Source organism: Theropithecus gelada, chromosome 3 (assembly GCF_003255815.1).
Source record: "Theropithecus gelada isolate Dixy chromosome 3, Tgel_1.0, whole genome shotgun sequence".
In the NCBI taxonomy this organism is placed as follows: domain Eukaryota; kingdom Metazoa; phylum Chordata; class Mammalia; order Primates; family Cercopithecidae; genus Theropithecus; species Theropithecus gelada.
The window spans coordinates 131,665,512-131,678,499 of record NC_037670.1 but is presented as its reverse complement, the minus strand read 5'-3'; the positions used below and the strand labels follow the sequence as shown (position 1 = coordinate 131,678,499).

Here is a 12,988-nt window from a genome sequence, read left to right as displayed (position 1 = left end):
TGTGTGTGTATATATATCTATGTATATGTATGCCAACTATGAATTTCTGATATAGATCTCCTTGGTCATGATGTATTATTCTTTTTATATATTGTTTGACTAGATTTGATGAAATTTTGGTTATAATTCTTGCATCTATCTTCATAAGGAATATTGTGTAGTTTTTATTTTTCTTTTAATATCTGGTTTTTATGTGAGGGCAGTGCTTGCCTCAGAATGAATTGGGAATTGGTATAGAATTGCTTTTATTTGTTTCTTAAACTGCTTGATAAAATTCACCACTAAAGTCATCTAAGCCTGAAGTTTTTCTTTGTGCAAAGATTTTTAACTAAAAGAATCAACAGGTATAGTGTTATTCAGTCTATCTATTGCTTCTTGAGTGAGCTTTGTTAGTTTGTATCTTTCAAGGAATTTGTGTGTTTCATGAAAGTTTTCAAATTTATTCACATAAAGTTGTTCATAATTCCTTTATTACCCTTTTAGTATCTGCGGAATATTTTGTAATATGTAATGAGATCACCTCTGTTATTCTTAGTATGGATTATTTGTTTCTACTCTTTTTTCCTAATCCATCTGGCTAGAAGTTTGTCAATTTTACTTATCTTTTCAGAGAACCAGTTTTTAGTTTCAGTGTTTCTTGTTTTCATTTTCTGGTTCATTATATCTGTTCAGAGCTTTATTATTTTATTTCTTCTGTTTACTTTGGTTTTTATTTGCCCTTCTTTTTCCATGTTCTTAAAATGGAAGTTTAGGTAATTGATTTGAAACTTTTCTTCTTTTCAAATGTAAGTATTTGCATAAATTTCCCCCAAGTACTCCCTTGTTGATATCCCACAAATTTTGATGTGTTGTGTTATAATTTTCATTCAGTTCAAAATACTTCTAATTTCCCTTTTGATTTCTTTTTTGATCCATGGGTTATTTAGAAACATTTTGTAGTTTCAAATATTTGAGGATTCTTTTCAGGTATCTTTTTGTTACTAATTTCTAATCTAAAACTATTTTGGTTAGAGAACAAGCTTTGTATGGTTTGAAGCCTTTTCGATGTATTGAGACCTGTTTAATGGAACCAAATATTGTTGATCTTGGTACATACTCCATGTGCACTTGAAAAGAATGTGTATTTGCTGTTTTGCATGACGTATTGTATGAATGTAAATTAAGTCAATTGGGTTTTAGCGCTGTCGAGTTTTCTGTCCCGATTTTCTGTGTACTTATTTTCTTGATTCTTGAAAAAGGAATTGAAATCTTCAACTACAATTGTGGGTTTTTCTATTTTTATATAGATTGTGTTTCAAAATATATGGCCTGCATATCAAGTGCAGTGAGTCAAAGTGGAAAATTATTATTATTAGCATTACTATAAAAGACCTCATTAGAACACATCTTTGGTTTGCCCTATAGTATGGGTTATTTGGAACAATATCTTCATATGCAGAAGAAACATTTATTTACCACATTTTATTTTCATTTATCTAATTCATGTTCTTGTTTTGCTTGGCAGCTTCTATGTTTTTGAAGCAGGCATTTGAAGGAGAATACCCCAAATTATTACGTCTTTATAATGACTTATGGAAGCGTCTTCAACAATACAGTCAGAATATCCAAGGAAATTTTAATGCAAGTGGAACTACAGACCTCTATGTTGACCTACAACACATGGAAGATGATGCACAAGATATATTCATACCAAAAATGCCAGATTATGAGTATGTTTCTTTAATTTGACCTGTAGTTGGCATCTTAATTTTATTTTTATTTTAAATTTTATCTTTTATTTTTATTTTAAATTATAAATTAAGTATACACAAAGTCTCTAAATATTTGTAATGTATTTGTATACCTTAAAAGACTTTGCAAGACTTTTAACTGAAAAAGTCAATTTTAACCCTTAGTTAAACACTTCTGGCTCCTGCCGGAGTCAATTTTAAAGTGTAACACTAAGTAGAATGATGAGAAGCTAGAAGATTATCATGTTGTGGTCACTGTATTTTAATCGATGTTATAATATACCTATAATTACCTCAGATGGTATCATTTATTGGTGGACCACCTGCATGTGTCATAAAAGGAACTTGGATGTTCAGAAACGACAGGGGAGATAAATCTTATGCTGGGATAGGTTCTCAATGTGTTAAGAAAAAGTGGAGTGCATCACTAGGTCTGGAGTTCGAGACCAGCTTGATCAACATGGTAAAACCCTGTGTCTACTAAAAATACAAAAATTAGCTAGGCATGGTGGCACTCGCCTGTAATCCCAGCTATTCGGGAGGCTAAGGCAGGAAAATCCCTTGAACCTGGGAGACGGAGGCAGCGGTGAGCCGAGATCATGCCACTGCACTCCAGCCTGGGTGATGGAACGAGACTCTGTCTCAAAAAAAAAAAAAAAAAAAAAAAAAAAAGCAGAGTGTAGTTATCACTTAGGTATTTGTAGGGGATTGGTTCCAGGACCCATTGGGAAGTTCAAGTTTCTTATGTAAAAATGACATAATATTTGCATGTAACCTATGCACATCATCTCTAGGTTACCTATAATACCTAATACAATGTAAATGCTATGCATAGAGTTATTACACTATATTGCTTAGAGAATTATAAGAAAAAATGTGAATAAATGTTTCATTATAGCCACAACTATTGTAGACCTAACTAGGTTTTCAATCCATGGTTGGTTTAATCCTTGGATATAGAATTTGCAAAAACGGAGGTCCAACTGTATAGTCAAAATTACCCCTGAAAATCTCTTAGGTCACCCATGAATATAGTAGTATAGCCATATTTAGGAGCCATATTGGAAACCAATATACAATCTCAGCAAGTTTAGCCTGCCCAGCTTTTCCTCCAAAATTGAAAGAGTATTTTAAACTTTCAATTTGAGCATCAGATCAAGTGATTGGCTTTCACACCTTTCTTTAAACACTAGAATCATATTTATTGTGTCAACGCTCGCTAAAGCAGTAGCAGTTTCTTATCACTTACCATGTAAGAAAAATGTTGGGTAGACTCATGGGTGCTGTTTAAACAGTTGTTTGTTTCTCTTTTAATTTTATTCCTAAATCTAGTTGAATTTGTGTCCCGTATAGTTAGAAGCTCTGACTAGCAGAATACAGTATGTAGAAGTTCTGACTAGTGCTGGGCAGTGTGACACATGCTTGTAATCCTAGCTACCTGGGAGGATCTCTTGAGCCTAGGAGTTAGAGGCCATCCTGGGCAACATAGTGAGACCTTGTCTCCCTTTAAAAAAAAAAAAAAAAAGAAAAAGGAGTAGTTTTAACTGGCAAAATAAATGGCCATTATAGGTTAGAATCATAAAATGAGACCAGATTATCTTCTCAATAACTCTTTTATAATATGCAGATTCAGTAAGGCCTAATAGAGAGGGCAAAAGAGAACAGAACCTATGTCTGTTGACCTACAAAGATTTAATTATATATCACATTTTTTTAAAAGTATATATAAAATAGCAAATAGAGCATTCTATTTCTGCCTTAGTTTTATTTTAAAATCTATGTGCATGCACTAAAAAAGGTCTAGAAATACACAAAGCAAACAGTAACAGTAGTTTATTTCCAGGAGGTGGAATCCTAATTTTGTATTTTCTGCTTTTATGTAAAAGGAGTACATGTTACTTGTGTGAAAGAAAAGAAAAGAAAGGAAAAGAGAAAAAAGGAAAGAGAGGAGGGAGGGAGGGAGGGAAGGAACGAAGGAAGGAAGAAAGAAGGGAAGGAAGGAAGGAAGAGAGGGAGGGAGGAAGGGAGGAAGGGCACAAGGAAGGGCACTTTGGAAGGCCAACGTAGTCGGATCACCTGAGGTCAGGAGTTCGAGACCAGTCTGGCCAAAATAGTGAAACACTGCCTCTACTAAAAATACAAAAAATTAGCCAGGCGTGATGGTGCACGCCTGTAATCCCAGCTACTTGGGAGGCTGAGGCAAGAGAATGGCTTGAACCTGGGAGGTGGATGTTGCAGTGAGCCAAGATTGTGCCACTGCACTCCAACCTGGGTGACAATGCAAGACTCAAAAAATAAAATAAAACGGTAAATTCAATGGAGGGAAAACAAATTAGAGCGAAAAAAGCCACTGTGTTTTCACTAATAGGATATTATTGTCACTTTTTGGAGATGAATTCAGTAAAGTGATTGATGAGGAAAACAAGATATAGGAGCCATATTCCAAGATGTCAAAAAATCATGAGGGTTCAAGGACACAAACAAGGAAGAGTTGAGTTTTCATAGATGGAAGTAGCCAGTGGAGAGAAAAAGAGATGGGAGATGTAAGAAAGAAAAGAGAACAAATGGAACCAGGCCCTAGAGGAATCAGCACAGAATCAAAACATGAATAGCCAGGGTATCATTTTTCATGATTCATTACTCGTGTCAAATTTTCAGTAGTGATAATTGCTGTGAAGAAAATAAAATAATGCTATAGAGTTGCTTACTATATAGGATGTCAGAGAAAGCATCTATGAGGTGGTAACATTTGACCTTAGATCTAAATAATGTGAAAGAATCAACCAGGGGAAATTTAGAGTAAGGTTTTTGCGGTCAGAAGAACAAATTTAGAGGCCTTAGGAAAATTAAGGCTGGGCGCGGTGGCTCACGCCTATAATCTAAGCACTTTGGGAGGCTGAGGAGTTCAAGACTAGCCTGGCCAACATGGTGAAATCATGTCTCTACAAAAAATATATATACACACACACACACACACACACACACACACACACAAATTAGCCGAGCATGGTGGCACATGCCTATAATCCCAACTACTCAGAAAGCTGAGGCAGGAGAACTGCATGAACCCAGGAGGTGGAGGTTGCAGTGAGTCGAAATCGCGCCACTGCACTCTAGCCTGGACGACAGAGCAAGACTCCGTTTCAAAAAAAAGAAAAGAAAATTAAGATGAGGAGGTTTGAAGAACAGAAGAACAGAAAGAAGCCAGTGCAGCTGGAACATAGTGAACAAAAAAGGGAAGTGTTTAAGATTGGATCAGAGAGGAAAGGAAATGTGAGATCATGTAGAGCTTTATAGGCAATGGTAAAGGGCTTGGAGTTTATCCTAATAAAGTGAGAAACCATTGATTTAGAGGAATGATGTGAACTGATAAACATGTTAAAATTAGCACTCTGACTGCTATGTAGACAACTAAGGGGGGCCAGCACAGAGTTAGGGAAGTGGAAGATGGAAGCTATTTTGTTTATCCAGATAAGAGATGATAATAACTTGAACTAGGATGAGCAGATAAGGTGGCAATTTGGTCAGATTGATTCAAGATGTATTTTTGAAGCAGGATATATAGAGGGCAAGCCATTGATTTGAGAGGACAGGGGAATCAAGGATACGACTAGTTGGTGGAAGACTGAGTGGTTAAGATAGGAAGAATTTTTTCAAAGCATTGTATTTAATTAATACATTGTATTTAATTCTTTTGAAACTAGTGAATTGAAAATGCAAATAGAGTTGTTGAAAAGGTAATTAAATATGAGTCAGGGCTAGAAATACATACTTGGAAGTCATCATCATGCCCTTTTCTTTCTTTCTCTTTTTTTTTTTATTTTGCTCTGTCACCCAGGCTGGAACCTCTGCCTCCTGGGTTCAAGTTATTCTGCCTCAGCCTCCCGGGCAGCTGGGATTAAGGGCGCATACCACCATGCCCGGCTAATTTTTGTATTTTTAGTAGAGACAGAGTTTCGCCATTTTGGCCAGGCTAGTCTTGAACTCCTGACCTCAGATGATCCATCCACCTCAGCCTCCCAAAGTGTGGGATTACAGGCCTGAGACACCTCACCCTGCTATCATCATGTACATTTTTTAAAATCATGGAATTGGAAGAGATTACATAGGGAAGATGTATACAGAGAGAGAAGAGAGAGCCTTGGTCCAAGAAAGGTACCAGCGTGTATAGATTAGTCAGTGGAGTGGCAGCTTACAAAGGAGACAAAGACAGAAAAAATGGTGAGATAGGAGGACAACTTAAAGCAGTGTGGAGCCCCAAAGAATGAGTTCATTTAAGTTGGAGTCCGGAAATGGTCCTAAGAGCAAACAGCAAGAGGAAGCAGCATCTATTCACGAAAGTATATGAAAATTTGGTCAGAAAAACTGGAGCCTATGGTATTTGAGCCAAGATTGTGCCTGTCTTACCCACCTCAGCTTAGTGAAATGGAGATTGTTCTCTAGATTGCAGTAGCCAAGAACATAGGGCTCCCTCTCTTCTAGCTCCAAGCTGGAAGGCTCTCTTCCTGGGAAGAGCAGGGCCTCAACATTATTCATAATGCCCTCAGCAGAAAGTTGCTGAGGCTGACTTTCAGGTAAGTGAGGTCAGGAGTAGGGAGCTGCCATATTGTGCCCAATTCCCACGTAATGAATGGGTCCTTGAGCATGGCAGACTCAAAGTACTGGGGCCCTAATAACCTTTGCCTGGGCTTTTGAAATAGTGATTCTATGCCAGGAAATATAAACTGAAAGGACCTCGTGCAGTTGCCTGCCACCAAGTTCTCACTTCCTAGAATGAGGTTATTCCCAGACCAAACTGAGGGTTGGACTGCTGTTTCTTGCTGCCCAATAACAAGATGCAGATTAGCTGGAGAGGAGGAGAGTTTTTTATTTCTATAACCAGTTGCAGCGATAAGGCCCGGAAAATATCGCCACACCAACTCAAAATTACAAAGTTTTCCAGAGCTTATATACCTTCTAAGCTATATGTCTACATGTAAGTGCATTCATCTAAAGACATAAATTAATCTATAACTAAGTTCTGAGTCTTGAAGACCTTCCTCTGGAGCCTCAGTAAATTACTTAATCTAAATGGGTCCCAGGTGCTGGGGTGATTACTCTTATCTTGTCTCCTACTAAATCATGGAGGTTTGGGGAGTTCTTTAGACCACCTATAAACTTGTTTGTGGAGGCCTGGAGAGTTTCTTCAGATCCCCAATAAAACTTTTTTAATCCTTAATGGGTCCTGTTAAGAAATCCTTCGTTATCTTGTCATGCTTTAAGGCCCAGGAAAGATGTAAGCAAAACTCTTGGGGGACTTTTGTTATATCCCAGCCTTTGTATAAAGACACTGACTCTCTCAGCTTTGAATATTTAACTTAACCATTCAGTCAGTGCAAAAAGTTGTTATGGAGGCCTACATTAGTGAGACCTGACCTTCTACAAGGTGTCAGTCAGATAGAAGCTTGCCATTTCCTCCACCCTCAGGTCCAGAGCCCTGGCATAAAGATTTTTACTTGGGTAGAGGCAGGCAATAAGACAGGTCCTGGGTCAGGCGTGGTGGTCGCCCAGCACTTTGGGAGACTAAGGTAGGCAGATGGCTTGAGCCCAGGAATTTGAGACCAACCTGGGCAAAACAGACTCCGTCCACAAAAAATTAAAAAGTTAGCTGGGCTTGGTAGTCTACACCTGTAGTCCCAGCTACTTGGGAGGCTGAGGTGGGATGATCACTTGGGCCTGGGAAGTCAAGGCAGCAGTGAGTGGTGATCATACCACTATACTCCAGTTTAGGTGACAGAGCAACACCCTTTCTAAAAGAAAGAAATAGAAAAAGAAAAGCAAAGAAAGGAGAGGAGAGGAGGAAAGGAAAAAGGAAAGGAAAAGAAAGGAAGAAAGAAAGAAAAACAGCCCCTAATCTCTTCCCAAAGTAAATGACTTCATTTGCAACAGAGCCTAGAGAAGTTTAAACCTAAGGGTATTCTCAAAAAAACCCTGGAAGTGTGGTGAGAGGCAATGGGAGGAGACTTGTAGATCTAGTGAAGATAGCTGAAGGTAAACTAGCTCTGAGGAGAGATCTGGAGAGTAAAACAGCTGGGAGGACCCCTCCTGGAATCAGAACAAATATCAAACATGACCTCAGAAACTGTTCTATCAAAGGAGCTACGGTTAGCTCCTTTGTAGATGCGTTTGTAGAGGAGTTTATGCCTCAAGGCATTGTTGCAAATGTAGAGCAGTCAGTTAGTGGAGTTTAGGTGTGGTCAGAAAAAAATGACAAAGATAATCCTGCCGTTAGTACTGCCATCTCAAGCTGACTATTAGCATACCCAAAGCTGTGTCTAGCTGAGGAACATCAGAGATTTAAGACTGTGGGGGAGAGAGAGACTTCATTAAAATATTCCAGCCAATAACTAAACAGATAAAAAGCAAACAACAATAACAAGCCGTAGAGCTGGGGGGACCAGTACCCAGGGTTACAACAGTGTATCTAAAATGCCCAGTTTTGGCTGGTTGTGGTGACTCATGCCTTCCTTTACTTCTGTGAATAGCTTTGAACTGGCAGAAATAAGAATTCAGCAACTTGAAGCTAGGTTGATAGAGATTACACAGGTCAAAACACAGAGAGAAAAGAATGAAGAAAATAAACAGAGCCTCAAGGAAATGTGGAATACCATTAAGAATACCAACGTCTATGTTATAGGAATACCACAAGGAGAGGAGAGAGGTAATGGAGAAAAAAAACTTGAAGAAATAATGAATGAAACCTTCCCAATTAATTGAAATACAATAGCCTATCCATCCAGGAAGCTCAAGTAATATTAATGCAAAAAGATCCACAAACAGATACATCATAGTAAAAATGTCAGAAGTCAAGGACAAAACCCTGAAGGCAGCAAGGGAAAAACTGTACATCAGCTGGGTGCAGTGGTTCATGCCTGTAATCATAGTGCTTTAGGAGGCCAAGGCAGGAGGATCACTTGAGGCCAGGAGTTCAAGACTAGCCTGGGCAACATAGTGAGACCCTGTCTTTACCCACTCCCCACACCCCCTTCCCAAATACAACTACACTTCACTTATAAGGGAGTCCCAATAACATTAACAGCTGACTTCTCAGCAGAAACAAAGGATGCCAAAAGGTAGCGGGCTCAGATTGCTCAAAGGAAAAAAAATGAGCCAAGAATCCCGTGTCCAGTAAAGCTGTCCTTTCAAAAATGAAGGCAAAATACTTTCCTTGATTTAAAAAAGAGAATGTGTTGCTAGCATTCCAGCTTACAAGAAATACTAAAGAAAGTTCTTCAGGTTGAAGCAAGTGACCCCAGATAATTTGAATCCCCACAGAGTAAAGGTAACTATGAAATTATAAAAGAAAATATAAACACACATTTTCTTCTCTTAACTGACCTAAAAAGCAATTATATGAAATAATATGTATAGAATGTATAAAACAAAAAGTGTCTGAGACAGGTCTCTATTAATTTAGAGGTTTATTTTGTACAAGTTGAGGATGTGCCTGGGAAAAGGAGACTCTAATCACTGAAGGATCTGTGACCTAGATTTTTTCCAAAGAGGGTTTTGAGGACTTCAAGATTTAAAGGGGAAAGAGTGGGCAGGAAGAGAAGGGGAAAAGAAAAAAGTGGGGAGGGTAGGTAGTGAGATAAGTGGTCACGTTCTTATGAGGCTTTAATTAGCACTCACTGAATCCACATGTTACATGTGAAAGGAGAGGGTACAGGAACAGTCAGTTATGCATTTGTCTCATGTTCAGCAAATCTGCATTTGTCTCATAGTGGGCAGTAGAATTATCTCTAATATTGTCATTGTCCCTATATGTGAAGATAAGCTGTTAATTTACAGGATCAGGGTGAAGGAGGCCACCTGGAGAGAGATGTGGCCTTCCATCTTACAGCTGTTTGGGAACAAAGGAAAGGAAGTTTTTTTGCATAACTCAATTTCCAAGCTTAACTTTTATCTTTGGCATAGCAAGTTTGGGGTCCCAAGATTTAATATTCCTTTCATAAAAGCATTGTTGAGACTATAACATTTAGAAATGTAATATGTGCCTAATACATTTGCAAATAACCTCACACAGGAGGTAGGTAGGAACAAAGCTGAAATTTGCTAGGAAATCGTGGCAGATAGTAAAGTAATAATTATAACAATTCATTGTTGGGTTTATTAACATTAATGGATGTAATATGTATAACAACACCACAAAGATAAAATATTTAGGAATAACTTTAACAAAAGGAGTGCAAATTTATACTCAGAAAACTGTAAAATATTGTTCAAAGAAATATCTAAATAAGTAGAAAAACACCTCATATTCATGAATTGCAAGACTTGACCTTGTTGAGATGGTAATGTGCCCCAAACTGATATATATCAATTCAGTACCGTAACTATCACTATCAGAATCTCAGCTGACTTCTTTGTAGAAAGTAACAAGTGATTCTAAAATTCATATGGAATTTGAAGGGACCCAGAATAGTTAAAACAATATTGAAGAAGAAGAAGAATGTAGGAGGGCTCACAAGAAATTTTAATCCCAGTGCTATAGTACTGCCTGGCACAAGGATAAACATAAAATTGAGAGTACAGAAAGAAACCCATAAATCTATGGTGAGCTGTCTTCAAAAAGTGTAAAGACCATTCTTTCAATTGAGAAAGAATTATCTTTTACACAAATGGTGCTGGGACAGCTGATAGTGACATACAAAAGAATGAAGTGGTGCCCTTCACACCATATACAAAAATTAACTCAAGATAGATCAAAGATCTAAATATTAGATTAAAAATATAAAACAAGGCTGGGCACCGTGGCTCATGCCTATAATTCCCAGCACTTTGGGAAGCCGAGGTGAGAAAATCAATTGAGCCCAGGAGTTTGAACCCAGCCTGGATATAGGGAGACCCCATCTCAACCAATCTATACAAAAATTTACGTGTATATATATATATGTTAGAAAACATATGGGTAAATCTTTGTGCATTAGGATTTGGTAAATAATTCTTAGACATGACACCAAAATCACAATCAACAAAAGACAAAATGATATATTGGACTTTCTGAAAATTAAAAACTTTGCTGCTTCAAAGGATTATCATCAGGAATGAGTGAAAGTATTTCTGACTCATATATCTGGCAATTGACTTGTTTCAGAATATATAAAGAACTCTTTCAAATCAACAATAAAAAGACAAATTACCCCATTAAAAAGTGGACAAGGGATCTGAGCAGACATATCTCCAAAAAACATAGATGACCAATAAGCACATGAAAAAGATGGTCAGGAAAATACAAATCAGAACCACAGTGAGCTACTACATCACACCCCCTCGGATGTCTGTAAACAAAAAGACAAATAGTAGCAAGTGTGTGCAAGGATGTTAAGAAATTACTGTCCTCATATGTTGCTGGTGGAAATCTAAAGTGGTGCAGGGCCTTGGAAAAGGGTTTGGCAGTTCTTCAAACTTTTTTTTTTCTTCTTGAAACTGGGTCTTACTCTATAGCTTAGGCTAGAGTGCAGTGGTGCAATCACAGCTCACTGCAGCCTCTAACTCTCAGGCTCAAGCAGTCCTCTGCCTTACCCTTTGAGTAGCTGGGATTATAGGTAAGCACCACTAGCTGGGATTACAGGCATGCACCACTATGCCTGGCTAATTATTTTATTTTTTTGTAGCGCCGTGGTTTCACTTTGTTGCACAGGCTGGTCTTGAACTCCTGGGCTCAAGGGATCCTCCCGCCTCAACCTCCCATAGTGTTGGGATTACAGGCATGAGCCACCATGTGCGGCCTCTTCAAACTATTAATATAGTTACCATATGACCCAGCAATTTCACTCCAGATGTATACCCAAGGGAAATAAAAACATATGTTCACATAGACATTTATATGCAAATGTTTATTGCAGCATTATTCCTGATAGCTAAAAGATGGAAACAACCAAATGTCTGTCAACAGACAAATGGGTAAACAACATGTGCTATATTCATACAATGAAATATTACAATTAAAACATATACAATATTACCCATAAAAAGAAATGAAGTACTGTACATCCTGCAATGTGGATGAACCTTGAAAACATTATACTAAGTGAAAGAAGACAGTAAAACACACACATACACAGACACACACAGTATGTTATCCCATTCATATGCAAATCCAGAATAGCAAAATCTATAGAAACATAAAGTAGGTTAGTGATTGATTGGGGCTGGGGATGGAGTGAGGAAGGTGGAGTGTTATTGTTAAAGATACAAGAATTCTTTTTGAGGTGATAAAATGTTCTAAAATTGACTATGGTGATGATTGCACAGATCTCTGAATATACGAAATTCATCAAACTGTATACTTTCAGTGATTGAATTCAAGTGGTGGTATGCTATGTAAATTATATATATGAAAGTTGTCAGATTCAACATGGAGTCACTTGTGTCAAATCCTGACAAAATAGAGCTGGGGGAGGGTCATGAAGGGAGAGCTGTCACACATGATTTGCCTGATAACAAGAACTATCACAAGAAATTTTTCTGAACTGCAGCTTACTACACAAGTCACACAGGGACAGCTAGCCACTTACACAAGAACATTTGCCTGACACACTGTCTCACAAGCCCAATCCAAACTGCAAGGGCCTAACCATAACACTAAAATTACAAGTCCTACCTTGCAATTTACTGACACTCACCAGTCAGAACTCACCAGCTCTTATATAAGATGCTGCCAGTGCCAATAAACTTTTTTTTTGAAAACAACTTGTATAACTTCCTCTTTCCCCAGTAAACCCCAGCCTTTCTTTTGTTTTCCAAACATACCAGAGGCCACCCTGTTCTGTGTGTAGGTTCAAGATAGCAATCCTGCTTCTTGTATGTTATTTCCCATTAAAACCTTTTTACTTAGAATACATCTTTATATAATTTTTTATGCTGATGTATCTTTTTTCTTTAAATGACACATAATATTTATACATATGGAGTACAGAGTGATGCCATGATACATGTAATGTATAGCCATCAGATCTGGGTAAAAAGATAATGGGATAAGAAGAGACAGATTAAATTATTCTGGGAATTTTTTATTTTAAAAAAAGGAATGAAGCTACCTCTTTCATTGAAATAATAAAGTCACAGAGAATAGATGAAGTTGTAAGAGGGGAAAAAATGAGAGAAGTGCCAAGTTGAGAAAGGTCATGGCCAGTGGTTTTGCTCTTAGGGTAAAACCAAGAAAAAAGTCACCTATAAAGATTGAAGAGTTGCAAAAGTAGAATTTTAGGTTATTA

General features: G+C 37.7%; 1 protein-coding gene across 2 annotated transcripts in view; it reads left to right on the top strand.

Moving 5' to 3' along the window:
• Positions 1-12,988, top strand: part of COG5 (component of oligomeric golgi complex 5) — a 365,256-nt gene that overhangs the window by 269,922 nt on the left and 82,346 nt on the right. For both annotated transcript variants that reach the window (XM_025381265.1, XM_025381264.1), the window contains exon 12: positions 1,505-1,709. In XM_025381265.1, the coding sequence (XP_025237050.1) occupies positions 1,505-1,709 (205 nt within the window). The remainder of the gene's footprint in view (positions 1-1,504; positions 1,710-12,988) is intronic.